This window comes from Panthera pardus, unplaced genomic scaffold (genome assembly GCF_024362965.1).
Source record: "Panthera pardus isolate Hobbes unplaced genomic scaffold, ASM2436296v1 HiC_scaffold_17, whole genome shotgun sequence".
In the NCBI taxonomy this organism is placed as follows: Eukaryota; Metazoa; Chordata; class Mammalia; order Carnivora; family Felidae; genus Panthera; species Panthera pardus.
In genome coordinates, this window is record NW_026526732.1 from 693,063 (window position 1) to 709,352 (window position 16,290).

At 47.3% G+C, this 16,290-nt stretch overlaps 1 protein-coding gene across 7 annotated transcripts in view; it reads right to left on the reverse strand.

Moving 5' to 3' along the window:
* Positions 1-16,178, reverse strand: part of ERMARD (ER membrane associated RNA degradation) — a 43,702-nt gene extending 27,524 nt beyond the window's left edge. For 3 of the 7 annotated variants that reach the window (XR_008422803.1, XM_019412826.2, XM_019412825.2), the window contains exons 1-12: positions 15,638-15,784; positions 14,716-14,792; positions 12,775-12,943; positions 12,123-12,262; positions 10,738-10,839; positions 10,130-10,219; positions 8,045-8,142; positions 7,469-7,605; positions 5,707-5,821; positions 4,858-4,960; positions 1,983-2,012; positions 185-253 (exon numbers count right to left, since the gene is read on the reverse strand). Coding sequence is in view for 6 of the 7 variants with exons in the window: in XM_019412826.2 (XP_019268371.2) it covers positions 185-253; positions 1,983-2,012; positions 4,858-4,960; positions 5,707-5,821; positions 7,469-7,605; positions 8,045-8,142; positions 10,130-10,219; positions 10,738-10,839; positions 12,123-12,262; positions 12,775-12,943; positions 14,716-14,792; positions 15,638-15,719 (1,212 nt within the window). In the remaining variant the exon portion in view is untranslated. The other 4 variants (XM_019412828.2, XM_019412827.2, XM_019412829.2 and 1 more) reach the window with 4 other exon arrangements.
* Between the last annotated feature and the right edge of the window lie 112 nt (positions 16,179-16,290).

Below are 16,290 nucleotides of genomic sequence, written 5' to 3' on the forward strand. Positions count from 1 at the left end.
GCCCCGGAGCTGCAGTCACAGCCTAGCAAGTGTCTGTGACACATGTCAAGTTGACACGGCGCAGGAGTGGCTCAGAAGCACATTGGGGAGCACGTCACAGGTCAAAATTAACTTCACTTTGGAGAAGTGCTAATCACACCCATAGATATAAGAATATTGGATCAGAAAAGGCCTAGAATTTTACCATTGCAGGCTCTCCAAGGAAAAGAGGAAGTTGATTGAGTTTACCATCATTCAAGTGCTTTGCCAATATCTAAAAGACCAAAAATAAATATATGGATTAATTAGTACGCGCGCACACACACACACACACACACACACACACACAGTACCTTCAGCGTCTAAGGAGATGTATCTTTGGTACGACATGCTACGTAAGCACAAAGCAAGTTAAATGTAACAAGGACAGTCTTAAAAACATGGCAGCCACCCGTTAGAGAAAGCTTTTCTTAACCAGTATAATGACTTTAGGAATAGATATGAATGTATATATATCTTAACTGTGTGAGTACATGCGTGTTTATGTGTACTTATATGCATATGTGTGATAACATATATATGTGATGCACGTATTTATACACATGTGTGTACATCTTTGTGTATTTATATGTGTATTTGTATGTATGGGTATGTGTGTATGTGTTTTGTACGTACATATGTTGATATGTATTTACATGTATGTGCGTATGTCTACATGTGTGTTTATATATTTGTGTATATATGAGCATGTGTTTGCATTTATCTGTATGTGTTTATACAGATCTATGTACATATGTATATGCACATGTGTACCTGTGTATATAAATGTGTCTGTGTGTATGTGCATACTTCTATGTGTGTGTGTGTGTGTGTGTTTATGTATATTTATGTGTGTGTTCACGTTGCGTTCATATGCATAAGTGTGCGTACATGTGGATGTGTACAGAAGCATCCATCAGAGTTACTTCAAAGGCCACTTCTTAATTCACCAGACTTTGGAACCCAGCCACCCAACCCACTCCTACAGACCTAATCTTATGCAGATGGGACTACACTATCTATTTCAATCTTCACAGTATCAAATGCATCATATATTTAAACCACAGCAAATTATTTACCTAATGGAATAAAGTTTGCAGGTAAACAGGCACACAGTTTAATCCCACCCACCCATTCACTAAGGAACCTAAGAGTTATCTTAAAGGCGAAGTAATCTGAACACTCAAATCTCTCCACAGAGACTCTCCCTTTGCTTCCTCCTGTAGGCTAACTCTGAATCATACTTCAAGCTAGATAAGAATCATTAGCTACCCACACAAAACCCTCTATACTATAAGGTGATAAAAGGTATTTTCAATGGTAATTCTTACTATTCCGGATTTTCACATTCGGAATCACACATCCAAGTCACAGAATAAATGCCTAAGTGAATATTGTACATACACAGAGGTAGTTCACTTCTATTTCATTTGCAAAATAAGCAAGTGTCAATCTTAAATCTAAAGGGTAACCTCCAGGGGCACCTGGGTGGCTCAGTCGGTTGAGCGACTGACTTGGCTCAGGTCATGATCTCGTGGTTTGTGCGTTCAAGCCCCACGTCGGGCTCTGTGCTTACAACGGCTCGGAGCCTGAAGCCTGCTTTGCATTCTGGGTCTCCCTCTCTATCTCTCTCTCTGCCCCTCCCCTGCTCACGTTCTTTCTTTCAAAAATAAACATAATAAATAAATAAGTAAATCAATCAATCAATAAGTAAATAAATAAAACCTCCAAATAATTACACAATATAATATTAATATCTCTTGACATTTTCCAATATGTGTCTTTCTATAACTTGAGAAACAAGGTTAATGATACTGGATCTCAAAATCAGTCTGGAAGACTATACTTAACTCTGTAATAAGGGTGATGTGGCTTTTTTTTTGGCATATATGACTACCAACACTTTCCTGTGTAACAGAAAATAATGTTTTGTTTGTTTCAAGATATCCTGTAAGTTTACTTACTTCATCGAAGGTGGTATAAAGAGCTGTTGACTTGAAAAAAGGAAAGAAAAGAAATAATTAAAGCAAAATGTGAGTACAGTGACGTTATTCAAAGCAGGAAAAAAATTCTAGTACATGGCCACAAACACGAAAACTTCTTCCAAAAATTATCTAGCAACGCTTTGGGTAGAATGTCCTATACAACCTAACAGCATGAAAGGCTGTCCTGTACGACGTAACAGCTTGAGAGGCACGGGGCCACGTGAAGACACCACTCCCACAGCACTCTGGGTCAGAAACCTCCCGTCGCCTCACAAAGCACGACTCACACACACGATCTCGGCCGGTGGCTTGTCTTCGCGGGCAGGAGAGCACAACTCAACGTGCCCTCCAACGAGCAGCCGTGTTTTGCGTGCTTCCTGGTGTAACCACTACTGTTTACACGCACAGGCTCCGGAGTCGCTGCCCCAACACATAAGCCCAGCTTCCACCCTCCCCGGAAGGGAAGCCCAGGGCACCTCCACACGTGGGCTTCTCTGCAAATCGGGACATGAGCAACTCCTGTCTCAGAAGGCTGCTGGGGAATTCAGGAAGATTTTACACACGCTGTGATGCAATTGGTATCTTGTGGGAGCCAGCTCTCAAGAAAAGTGTCTCATCTCTTAACGCTTATTAATGTATTTCCAATCTAACATTATGAAATTACCTCCGACGTTTATGATATAGAAGATTGCGAAGTCTGTAATCCTTCACTCCCAAACCTATACCACTGACCCTAAAATTTCTCTAAGCGCTCTTCTAAACATCCGACTGCCTACTCAAGACCCCCCCGACCACTTCCTCATAAAAGCTGAACTGCTCATTTATCCCCATAAACTGCACACATTAACTTCTACCTTGTTTTACAGAATTGGTACAAATGGCTTACCTGTCACCCCTAAACACATAAGCTTCTTAGAAGACACAAAATCTCACTCATTTTCTTCCTATCTGCCACCACTCTCAGAGACCTTATGCTGTTAAGTATTCAGTAAATAACAGTGTGTGCCCAGCACTTTATGGCTTTATCGAGTATTTTCGCGTGTGCATTGCCTTATAAACAAACCGATGCTACGTTTATTCTGAACAAGAGCCTGGGTGACAATTTAAGATATTCTTTGATCCATTACTTCCTCCGTGGAAACAGTCTTCTTTTTATTTGTGTGGTCAAATAACAATAGCTGGACATGTTTAAACCACACAGCGGTGAGCACGCTGCCATGAAGAAAGCCCAGCGGTGCTCGAGTGAGAGCTCTGACAAATGGGGGTTCTAGCTCTTTCTTCCAGAAGACAGATGCCCCACAACAGGGCCCGGCACTGCCCTGGGCAGAGCCAACATGAAAGGCACCTGGCGTGGGCACCAGGGGCACAAATGTGAACCTTCCGCTCCTGAGGAACCTGCACCAGAAACTGTACACAAATGCACAGAAGGCAAAGCAGAACAGCCTCGAGATAAAACAGAAACAGGACGCAGAGGAGCGAAGCTGGAGAGTCTGCGTGGATGAGGCTCTGGGAGGTCACTGATGCGGCCTGAAGTGGTCAGGCAGGGGACGGTGGGCACAGCCCTAGGAGAGACACCCATGTTCCGGAACCGGGGAGAGGCCTCGATTAAGCCGGAGGAACCGGGACAGGAGACAAGCCACGGGAACGCTGGGCCGCACGGAGGCCCCAGCACGCCACACGGGAGGACGACACTCGCTGCAGGCACCGGGGTGCCGCTAACAAGTTTTATGCAGATGAGACCATAAAAGACAGAAGAATATTCATCAGTGTGTAAAACAACTTGCGGTAGGGTGAGAGAAGGATCAGAGTCACAAAGAGCACTGGGAGGGGAGCCAGACGAGGCCTCAGCACTGGCAAGGAGGGACCCAGGAGGAATCAGGGGCAGGACAGACGGGCAGGGCCGGGAACTGAGTGGCCGGGGTGGTGCGGAAGGCCACTGTGAAGTGACCAAGCGAAGGAGGACAACAGGGAATACCAGAGAACAAATCTGTGGGAGAGAAAACAAGCTTTTCAGACATACGGTAGTTTGAGACGCTGGGGAAAACCCCTACGAAAGCGTTCGGCGAACACGTGTACACCTGACCCGGGAAGTAGGGGAGACCGCTTCCTTGGGGAGCACTGCGGCCCATGCTAGCAACTTCCGTCCTGGCACTGCTCTGGCTACATCCACAATGCTGTGTATGCCGGCTTTCATTTTCATTAGGTCCAAAGTATTCTCTAATCGTTCTTCCCACAGAGGTAAGGCAGCTGAAGACGTGGCAGTAAGATCTCCCAGGGGGCAAATGCGGGAGCACTACGCTGAGAACAGAATTTTGACAGATGTTTCTAGAAAGGGGCAAAATGGAGGAAGCTGAGCTGGTCAAAGAAAGAAGGAGGCCAGGTCCAGCGGCCCCTGCCGCTGGCCCCCAATACAGACCCCTCCTTTCCTCTAGCCTCCGCATCCTCTGACGGTCAACGGGGCATGTGGCCACCCAGAAACCTCTTCAAGCCACCGCCCAGAGGAAGCGGTGTCCTTGAACAGCCACGCTGTAGGCCACGGACCACCTCATGGGGTTACAATGGTACACCAATAATAATGGCTATGGGGACAAGATAAGTGGTTTCTACTTCTCTGACACCGAGTTTAAAATACTTGGGAATGCTACTATCAAAAACGATCACAGATAATCGTAAGTCCTCTAAAATCGTTATAACAGGAAACCACAAAAAATGGCACTCAAGCCTTCCAAAGAGAATTCTTAGCTAAAAAATTCATTTCATGGTGAACAAAAAGAAGAGATTCGAAACGTCAGCAGGTCCAGAAAACGGGCAATACAGCAGCAACCACCCCCATGGATCACCGAAGCACGGGTACCTCAGCCGTCAGAAGTCTCTGTGGACACTTGTTAACGACGGCAAACGCTCTCCTGAGTCCCGTCTCCAGCTGCGGCAGTAACAACACGGCACAGTCAGCAAACCTGCAGACAGAAGTAACCAAGCAAATCCCGGAGCTTTAAAAGCAAACACGGCGCCAACCCCAAGTGACGCCGCTTTATTCCAGAGGTCACCCTCGTGTGCTCAAAGCCACGAGGGAGGGCAGAGGACACGCTAACGCGAGCAATAAAACCGAAACGCAGTCTCATTTGCCTGGTGATTTTAAACTCATTTCCGCTGTTTTCGTGTATCAGAGGAAACACGTTTAGAAGCTTCAGGAGAATGACACGTCATCACGGGTCGGCCTGATTCTTCCCATCACTGGTAAGAAACACTCAAGTACCGGGATTTCAGGGGTTCGCGGGGTACAAGTACCAGGATTTCGGGGGGTTCTCAGGGTACAAATGAACAGACGGTGACAGAACCGGAGGGAAGCAGAGGTCATGCCTCCGGAGCGCTCCTGCCCCGCCTTCAGGAAACAGCCTGGCTTCTCCCCTCCCTTGTCTCCAGCAGGGGACACACAAGAGGCCCTCCCAGAGTGAGAACTCCGTTGACTCTGAACAAGAATCGTCTTTGTCGACTGTTCCAAAAGGACAACACGAGGCGTTTAACACCCAATTACAGCTACCTTTTCGCTCACTGTGAGAGGATATCTTGTGCTCGACCCTCCTGGAGGAAGCCCCACCTCTCTTCCATTCCAGCAGCAGAAAACATGGACAGTAAAGGGTTTTAAGAGGGACCAGGCTCCTGTCTATCAAGAACCTCTGAGTCCGCACCCTCAGTTAGTTACCTGTGTGCCTTGAACCTGATTAACGCCTCTTCCCAGTACGGCAACATGATTTTTAATATAAAAGTGGATTTCTCCATCACTTCTTCTAACACTGGAAGTACCTCAGAAGTCATATCTGCAAAATAACAAACATGTATTTTTACATGTTTATTTAGAGAGACCTGGAAAGAGAACATGCACACAGGAGGGGCAGAAGGAGAGACGGAGGGAGAGAGGGAAAGAGGCAGAGAGGGGGAGTGGAGGAGAGGGGGAGAGGGGGAGAGGGAACCCCCAGCAGGCTCCACACTGTCAGCACAGAGCCCAACAGGAGGCCCGATCCCAAGACCGTGAGATCCCGACTTAAGCCAAGATAGAGCCAGTTGCTTGACTGACTGAGCCACCCAGGCCCTAAGAGAAAAGTATTTCTAAGTACCATCACACTCATCAACTGAAGAGACACAGAACCAGACCGCGGAGGGATGCCCATGACCGACCTGTCCAGGCTGATGAAGCAGGCCTGGGGCAGCGGCACATGCCATCCAAGAGTGAGACCGGCAGACTGGAGCCCGGGCTGTGGGTGGCCGCGGACACCCTGGGGCAATGGCACAGGGACAAGGGTCCCCTTGGTGTTTCAGGCTACGACAACTTTTGAGCAGAAGAGTTCAGGGTGGACCCGCTGACCACGCTTGACCGAGAAAAGTGAGATACGTTTTCGGAAGACAGAAGAACAGGAGTGGACTATGCGTGACGAGGACACGTAGGCTCGTCCTTGGGAACAAATGTGCCCTCTGGTGGGATGCTGATGGGGGGGAGGGGGTGTCTGCACCTCCCCATCTATTTTGTTCTAAACTCAAAACTGTTCCACAACTAAAGTCTCAAGAAGTATACGCGATCGGCAGGCAGCAGAGGACCCAGCAGTCCGCGGCACCAAAGGCGTGGACTGGACCCCCGGGCCCGGGACTGCAGAGATCTGGGCTGCGCCCCGTGACGCGCGTCAGAGACCCCGCTGCCACACCCCTACAGCCCCAGGGAGCGGGGAGGAACGGGCTTGGAGCAAACACAAGTTTAACTGAGCCTTCCAGGTTTTGTGTCCCCCGCCCCCATTCATTTGGTAAACGGCTTTGCCATGGAAAAAAGAAGACGGAGGAGGCCACCTATGCTGTTGGCCTTTTTGGCATAATGAGCACGCGCACACAGGCACAAGAGCTAAAAGGAGAAGGGAATGTACGTTTCAAAACGGTCCTGAGCCACCTGTGCATCAACACGCCCGGAGGATAAACTCATAATTGGCTCACGCAGCCACGACTCTCACAGCCTCCCCACCACAACCCATGGAAAGAGGGAAGGTTTCTTGCTTGTTTTTGAATTAGACATCCATTTCATGGTTCCATTGGCACATTTCTTTTTTTTTTTTTTAGTGTTTATTTATTCATTTACTTATTTTGAGAGAGACAGAGAACGAGCAGGGGAGGGGCAGAGAGAGAAGGGAGAGAATCCCAAGCAGGTTCCGCGCTGTCAGCGCGGAGCTAATGCAGGGCTCCGTCGCTAACTGTGATTTCATGACCTGAGCTGAAATCAAGAGTCGGATCCCGACTGAGTCCCCAGGTACCCAGGGAAGGTTTTACGTAGCAAATTTAAGAGGTTCTTCATGCAACTTTTGAAGGCATCTCGCCTCTGGAGAATAACAGTCCACCTACAGGGTTCAAGTCCCCGTGCTACTTAATGACTTTATACGTATCTGTACAAAGACACATCCAGGACAAATGGGGAGCGTAGTACTTGCCTGGGAAAACGGCCAAATCCTCAAGGTCTGGAAGAGCTCTGAAAGGTCGGTGCACCAATGCGAATTTAGTTTGTCGCAAGTAACTCTTTAGCAGCTGACCCAAGCCCGCTGTCAACAGCGTCATCATCGAACAGTATCTAGTGCGCAACACCATAGCATGTTAGAAAATGAACCGCCATCCACATAAAGAGCTCTACTGTCAAAGAACAAGCTTAAAATTAAGAAAGCAAACTATCATTAAATCGCAGGGAGGTCCCCCTCGCGGCAGGGATTAAGCTAATGCAATGGCGGGAGGCGGGGTGGGGGGGAGCCAATGTCTGGCAGACTCAGGAGCCACCCTCCAGGAGGCCGAGCACCCCACCGCTTCCGTCAGGCCCGCCCTCAGAACTGCCCTTGGGGCGGATGGCAGCGGAGTCCCAACCCCGTCACCACCCCAGGTGTTCGTCCGCCCCGTTTTATCTTCAAATTCCCGCTTCAAAACTCTCATCTTTTCCAAAATACACTCACGGGAAATTCAAGACAAACAAACTCTTAGTGCACTAAAGGAGCGAGAAAATGACTTCATCACCAACGTACTTCGGAGGGACTTCGTGAGGGGACGCAAACCCATGCCACAGGATGTTACGCAGATTGAGCCCGCGTGGAGATCCAAGGAAGACTTTCAGTACGTCCATCTGACCAGGTTAGGAACAGCAAATTACTGAACGGTTGCATAACTACTGGACAAACCAATATAACATACAGTGGGAAGAGGTTTGCTTTCTTCTTGAGAACAGACCCAGGGCTTCGGCTAAACAGGAGTAGCAGTAACAGTAGTAACACGCAAACAACATTTACTGGGCATGTGAGACATCAGACACATTTTGTGCGTATTTATTGCTCATTCACGCTCCCAACAACCTCTGGGAAGGCACGACTATTATCCCCACTCTGCAAATGAGAAGTACAGCATAGAGAGGTGAAACCAAGGCCTCGGGGAACCCAGAACTACAAAGCGGGATGGGATCTGTCCCAGGCTCCGCAGCTTTCCTACTGGACATCAAGCCTGCCTCCTATCTAGACCAAATAAAACCACCCGGTGAACAGAAACCTCACAGAAAGTAGCGTGTGCTCGCGCGGTAAACTCCAGGAAGCAGACCCCGTGAGGGGGCCGGACCACTGAGGCTCCCATCCCAGGCCTCCCCGACCTCGCTGTCTGACCTGAAGCCTCACCTGCCTCTGTCCCTCCGCGCATACGGTCAAGACGCCCCTGACGGGGTTCCTGCTCATCAGAATGCAAGAGCCACACACGTCTGTGGGCTGCCTCTGGGCTTGGAACGCCATGCTTGGAACAGAGTCAGGAGAAAGGGAAGATACGCAGACACTCAACTCAAAAGCGGGCCACACGAGAAAGAAGAGTGAGCATCCAGAAGACTCGGGAAAGGACTGAAAGCCTCCTGGCGGAGGCGGAAACAGACCCCCCGTCACGTTCTCTCAAAGGCAGGGTTATAAAGCCGGGGAGGTATAAAGAGGGTTCGCCCGCAAACTGGCTCTTCCGTGCGACTCCAGACACCTCCTGCTCACATCAGTCCTTACGCCTTTAATATTCGTAGCTAATATTGGTAATCACGATGATATTCATTCCACTACATTCGTTGTTAACTTAATACTAACTTTAATGAGTTGTTCACACCACCTGGGCCATCAGAAACACACAAGCCAACGAGCCGGTGGACCCGAGAGGCGCTGGGCGTGGCTGCGGGCAGGGAAGGCCACCGGCAACCAGGCAGACAAGGACACAGCCCCAGACCACGGGATCTGTTTCAGGACTCAGTGTAACAACGAGAATTTTGTACTTTTCTTTACCTCACCTTCTCCGCTAAAGAAAACGATCTTTCAGCGACAAGGAACCACTGTAAAGTGGGAGAGCTTTACTGGAAACAGATTTCTTACCCCCCAAATAACGTATTAGAGCTCGTAACATGTTACACGATCATTTGAAACACCTTCCGGGCTTGGCGGGCTCCACTCTCTGCGGGACGCTACCCTGGCTCTCCCCTTCACCCTGACCCTGCTTCAACAGTTGCCTAAAGGTTACTCATTAGTCTTAAACAACTTGGGTCACTCGGCCTGCAGAAGATTTTGAAAAAGTAAATAGCTCTGCATGTTTTTCAGTTGGCACCTAATGTTTTTTCGCCCTAAAGTCTGAGCAGTTGCAAAGGGTATAAATTCCCACACATTAAAAATACTGAGATTTTAGGATAAAAGTATATCACTCTTTAAATGGTTAAACTTGTATTCTAGAATAAGTTACTGTAATTCTTAATATAAAATTAATGAAAGTGATAGAGTTCAAGCTGTCCACCTGGTGGCCCCACGGCTCATGACACCAGAGGCACCACACTGCAGGTTGTCAGCCCGAGGACAATACCGCCCAGCTCAGCAACTCTGGCTCATCAACCAGAGGCTATTCTACTGCACTGAGACTCAGGCTGAGAGAGAGGTGGAAAAGTGGCTGGAAAAGTGGCAATTTTGAAAGGGGCGGTGGGAAAGGAACGTATGATTTAATTATTGACATAATTTTTTCCTAACGCAGCATCAATTTTTAAGGCACAAAAGTACAGCTAACACGAACTGTTTTGTGTTGTGCCTACTCTCCCAGTTTTAGACGAACAAACTTACCACAGACTGCCCAAAGACCTGAGCAAGCTCCTTAGATGCAAGCAGATCTCTTAAAAGAAAAGGACATTCCTTCCCATTCAGTAAAAATACCTAAAAATCAAACAAGAATTGTATTACAGTCTCATTATGAGACAAAAAATGTGAAGAAAAAACTCACCCATAAAGTCACTGATTGTGCAAATGAGGGGAGAAAAGCACTGAAGACATCAATGTTTGATTCCATAATCATTCAAAAAGAAAAATATTAAAAATCTGTCATGGGGCGCCTGGGGCTCAGTCGGTTAGGCATCCGACTTCAGCTCAGGTCACGGTCTCAAGGTTTGTGAGTTTGAGCCCCGCGTGGGGCTCTGTGTTGACAGCCTGGAGCCTAGAGCCTGCTTTGGATTCTGTGTCTCCTTCTGTCTGCCCCTCCCCCAGTCATGTTCGTGCGCTCTCTCTCTCTCTCTCTCTCTCTCACTCTCAAAATAAATAAACAAACATCTGTGTTAAATGATTACATTTAATAGAAAACCAGTAATTAAAGTCAAGAAATCTAAATACAGCTGTAAAAGTTTTATGTTCATTCAGATACTTTACTAAACCAACAAAGAAAGAGTTCTCACACTTACATCACCCAAAGCCCGTTCTAGACATGCTGTCAGTTTCATTAAGCTAAGAGAAATAGCGGGAGATTGAAGGCTTTCCAAAGCATCAAGTATTTCAGGAAATAACTGTTGAGAGTAGGACATACATTAGAATTAGCGCTCAACAAGAAATATTACTCAAAGTAACAATAGTATTAATGAAATTCAAACTTCTAAAGGTTTCAACTAGTATATTTTTATGACTTTTTTGGTATAGGTAAACATTTTCTACATAAACATACAGTTGAACCCTGAACACGGGGTTTGAACTCCACAGGTCCACTTAGATGTGGATTTTTTTTTCCATAAATATAGTATTGTAAGTGTGTTTTTTTCTTCATGATTTTCTTAGTAACTTTTCTCTAACTTACTTTGTTGTAAGAATACGGTATATAAATCATAAAACATACAAAACATGTGGTAATCGACTGCTTATGCTACCAGTAAGGCTTCTGGTCAAGAGTAGGCTGTTAGTGGTGAAGTTTTGAGGGAGTCAAAAGTTACATGCAGATTTTCAACTGGACAGGGGGTGACCACCCCTACATCAATGAAGACATCAATGTTTGATTCTATAATCATTCAAAAAGAAAAATATTAAAAATCTGTGTCATGGGGCGCCACGGGGCTCCCCTGTGCTGTTCAAGGCTCGACTACAATAATATCTAAAAGATCAAAAAAATGTTTAATACGTTAGAAGTTTTTCAAAAGTTTTTTCTTCACTTAAATGTTTATCGAAAGCAATAAATCTGTCATAAAAAGTCAAATATCTTGACCTAAACCTTATTTCCTATTTTGATTAGTTCTTAAAAAAAAACAAAAACAAAACCTGTCCCTTAAGAGCCAAGAAAAGGGGAGAAGCAGTGACCCATCTACTCCACATCAGAAAACTCTAAGTATCTTAGATCTAGACCTTGTAGAGCCACTGGTCTGTTGTGGACATTTAACGTGCCAGCTGGAATGGCTGGTTTGAACCAACCAAGAAACCAACCCAAACTGCGTGGCCCCAAACTACCCCTCCCCCCTTTGATTCACCCTCAACAAACCAAGCATCCCACCCCATTTCCTTGTCCCACTGTCTCAACAACACCGTACTGTCTGTCCGCAAGGTCTTTTGTTCTGGAGCGGTCCATTCTCGTCTGTCCCAGGACCAGCACCCGTGTGCCTAACTACCTCCCCAGCCCCCAATACGGATAATGCATCCAAAAACTTCCTTTGTTCACAGGATGTGCTTCTCAGCTCAGGCCAAGTTTTCCCTTTTCACAGGTGGAGGCTAGAGGATGAGGGGACCCCTTTAAAGTTAGCAGGTAATGAGGGCCTCTAAGTAGAATCTGTGAAGTCTTCTATTTCTAAAGACTGTTTGTAAGCCAAACCTCTGGAAAAGCTGTCCACTGCAGCCACGGTGTATAACAGATTTCAAACCGCTCCTTGGTCAGAGATAACAAATGTGAGTGGACGGCCTCACACACGGGGCCCAGCAGCCTCACACTTCCGGGGTAATCCAGACTCTGGGCTTCAAGGAGAAGGAAACAAGTGTTAGTATCACAGTTTCACATTCTGTGATGGAAATGCCTAAATCGTCGGGGCACCTGGGTGGCTCCGTTGGTTAAGTGTCCGACTCCTGATTTCAGCTCAGGCCATGATCTCACAATACAGGCGTTCGAGCCCCACCTCGGGCTCAACGCTCATGGCGTGGAACCTACTTGGGATTCTCTCTCCCACTCTCTCTGCCCCTACTCTTTTCTCTCTCAAAATGAATAAATAACCTTAAAAAATTGAAAAAGAAAATGCCTAAATCATCAAAGAAAAAACGTTTTTATTATGAAGTTTCCACAAAGTCAACAACCAGTTTATAATTAAATTCACAATAAAGATACTCAGTTGTTGCTGGAAATAAGTTACATAGCACTTATCTGATAATAAAAGAAAAATACACTGCCAGTAGGGTTTAGGGAAATTTTACAGGCAAGACACATTCAATGGAACAGTACGGACAGATGCCTGGGGCACAGAGAACATACAGACCTGATTCCGTATAAATCACGCAGTCTGTGATTGTCTTCCAACATACTTCACCCCTCTCAGTTACAATGCTATTGATATCACAAGTTTCTCTGACTTCAAACCCGAATTTACAGATCATATCATAGACTGAGGGAGAAAGACAAGTGGCAATAGGATCTTCTAACAGCATCTGAAATACAAAGAAGACACTATTCAACAAGTAAAAATGGAATAATATCAATTATATATTCAAGTCACGAGGAAATCCTACTCTGTATCCAGGTATAGCTACTGTTAACATACTTTCTGGCTATGGTGAGAGCTGTATCATTAAACATGATTAAATATTTTTTTAATGTTTACTTATTCTTTCAGAGAGAGAGAGAGCGAGCGAGCACACGCACGTGAGCAGGGGAGGGGCAGAAAGAGAGGGAGACACAGAATCCGAAGCAGGCTCCAGGCTCGGAGCTGTCAGCGCAGAGCCCGACGTGTGGTTCGAAGTCACAGACCACGCCATCATGACCTGGGCCGAAGCCAAAGCTGAAGCCGGACACTTAACCAACTGAGCCACCCAAGCACCCCAAAATGTGGTTAAATATTAATTAAAGATAGCTTACATACATGTTTTCAAATAAATGTTGAAGGTTTGAAATTATTAATAATATTTAAGACATGAGTTTACAAAGCTCAGCACATCTGCCTTCCTATACTATCTCACAGCTATCAAAATGAGCAATTTTTTTCAACGGGGAATGGAAAGGCAGAAAATCAAGCATAACGAACTAAATCACAAGTAAAAAGCTTGCCTCTGACTCTTGATATGGTGTAAAAAGCAGCAAACCACACTGGTTTTCCATGAGGGATCAAGTAAAACCAAAATCCTCAGCATTATCCCCACATTACACTAACATCATTCTATAAACCTGCAAAGGAGTCACACTCTGCGGCTAAAATTATCCTGGGGTCTTTATTTGATGCATCAAGTTAAGGGGTGTCTGTCCTAACATCAGGGATTAAGCCCTGGCACTCCCTAGACTGGACGCCGGCCCCTATCCAGTGTTGCCCGTTCGCCCCTCCTGCTCCCCAGTCTCACCTCCCACTCTCAGCCCCACCTGTCAACCCATCTTCCACAGGCCCTAGCAATTCGGGTATCGCCCAAGAAACGCGCACCAAATAACCAGTGATGCCATGACCCTACACACCACACTCTACTCAGCCAATGAGGGATGACAGGCGCCGCGAGACAGGACCAAGAGGGGACCTGCTCCCACAGCCTGGGCCTTCCTGTCCACTTTCTGTTCCTTTGAGCTTCTCCGAGGCAGTGGCAGCGCCTCCTGCTCCAGCAGCTGGATCCGGTCTGAGGTTCTCCCGGCACCTGCGGGCCCAGCTGCATCACCGTGCCCCCAGCAGACCACCACCACCTGTCCGGTATCTGCTCGTCAAAGGTCCGCTTCCCAGAATTGCCAGACCCTCCAAGTAGCTGAGAGGCACCCCCTCTTCCTTAGAGATCCAAGCTTCACTAGGTGGGACCTTCCTCCCAGCTCCCAAGTTTTAAAATTCCAACACTTCCCTTAGTTCTCAGAGTGCAACAGGTAGTGACTGCTTCCTGTGGTTACCACCTCCACAATTCTTTTAGAGATCTCTCTTTATTCTTTTTATAACAATTCTATACCTTGTTAACTCTTTATTAAATACTCTTAGTTCAAAAACTAGTGTGGTTTGTCACCTAAATGATACAGAAATAAAACCCTAAAGGATTACTGTCATATGAAAAAGGACTCCTTGCATTTTTAAAAAAGCATTTGAAATCTAAAGGAATGAGCTATATAGTTCTGGAGTGACCAGTAGCAGACAAATATTTTTGCACAAGACCCCATCTACGCCACCGCTGCAGGCCCTGGATGGCAACAGAAGTCTTAAGAAATATCTTCTCTTCTGGCTGTAGTCACCCGATCAACGTACCTGCCCCAGACTGTCGTATCCTACAGCACCAAGGTCAGGTCTTCTACGAGTCTTACCCTCAGGACACAGCATGGCCCCTGCGCACCGCAAACGTACACAAAGAGTTAACTGAACGAGGGCTCATCCTACGTGGAGTCTACCTGGGCTCATCTTCAAGTTCCTACAACCTTCAGCTTTTGGGAATAACAATATCCTACCCCCTACCAAGACACAATTATAGAAGTTGGCTTTTATGTTAACTTTCAAGCACATACTCTCTCGTACAATTAAGGACCTCACGTTAATTAAGAAACAAAAATCCCACTTCAAATCAAGAAATATTACATACTGCCATATTTTGTCACTTGTGACAATTAAATACACTTTCCTGTATATTACAGTTACAAACAAGCCTGTCCTCCCATTAGAAGCCAGAAACCCTGCATGTGTGCGTGTGCATGCACCCATACCATTACTCTTGGAAACATCAGTGTCTTGTCCAGAGCAAGTATGGGGTAGCGCAAATGGCCTATGCTCAGGGGCTACAAAGACTTAAATTTGGATTCCTCCTTACTGGTTGTCCCTCTTGCCTTGAAAACGTTAGTATTCTGGGCCTCCGTTCTAACTGTAAATGGTGCAGGGTATTATCATCTTCTGCGCTGCAGTACTTAGAGATAATACTTGAAAAGCGTCTAGCACATTGTACTCAAAAAGTAGCTACCGCTAAAAGTGATGATAGACGTTTTATATTTCACTGCAGGAGGGCAGAAAACAAAACCCTGTGGGGCAACCCCATACAATCCGTGCTACAGCCATTGAGACCTTTGCGATTTATTTAATGTCACCAAAACGGCCTAAAAACGTGGAATTTCAATTTCAAGTATCCACTGCAAGGGTAGTTACTACACAGTGCTTCCCATATTACTTCGTGCACTACACAAACTTCCTTTAGGGCATGGAGACCACAGTCTGAACACACACAAGTTATGGGCGTGTGCTGCTTGCACGACCCTGGCTCCAGGCATCCATAAAGACGTGGCTGTTGCTGTCTCGGAGCCTGTGAGTCCCCGCGCGCGAGCAGAATACTACATTATTTCTTACACTATCTATTCGCGAATTTCAGCCTGGGACCTGCAAGGTGCGGGGAACTGCGCCCCTGGAACAACTGGGGGTCGAGGCGGCGCTCAGAAGAACGAGGGCAAGGGGTGCGTCTTCGGGGTCAGAGTCGGGTGCCCATCTTCTGTCTGGTCGGGGACGAGGGGCGGGCAAGGCCGACCTGCTTCCGCGGCGGCGCGCGCGCAGACCCGCCGGAGCCCCGGGGACGCCGGCCGAGGACGCGCCGGGCCACGGCCCACTCAGCCAGAGGGCTCCCGCCGACGCGGTACCTCCTCCCGCCCGCACCGAGGCGGGCACCAGGCACGCCCACAGCGCGCTCGGGGGCGCACCTGCACCGCACCTCCCCCCGCCCCGCTCCTCCTCCAGGACTTCCGGCTCCTGTCGGCCGGCGCCGCCAGATGACGCTAGCCTCTCCCCGCCCCTCCCTCCCGGCCGCACTTCCGGCTGGCGCGACGCAGGCGCGCGACTTGAGCTCTCGCG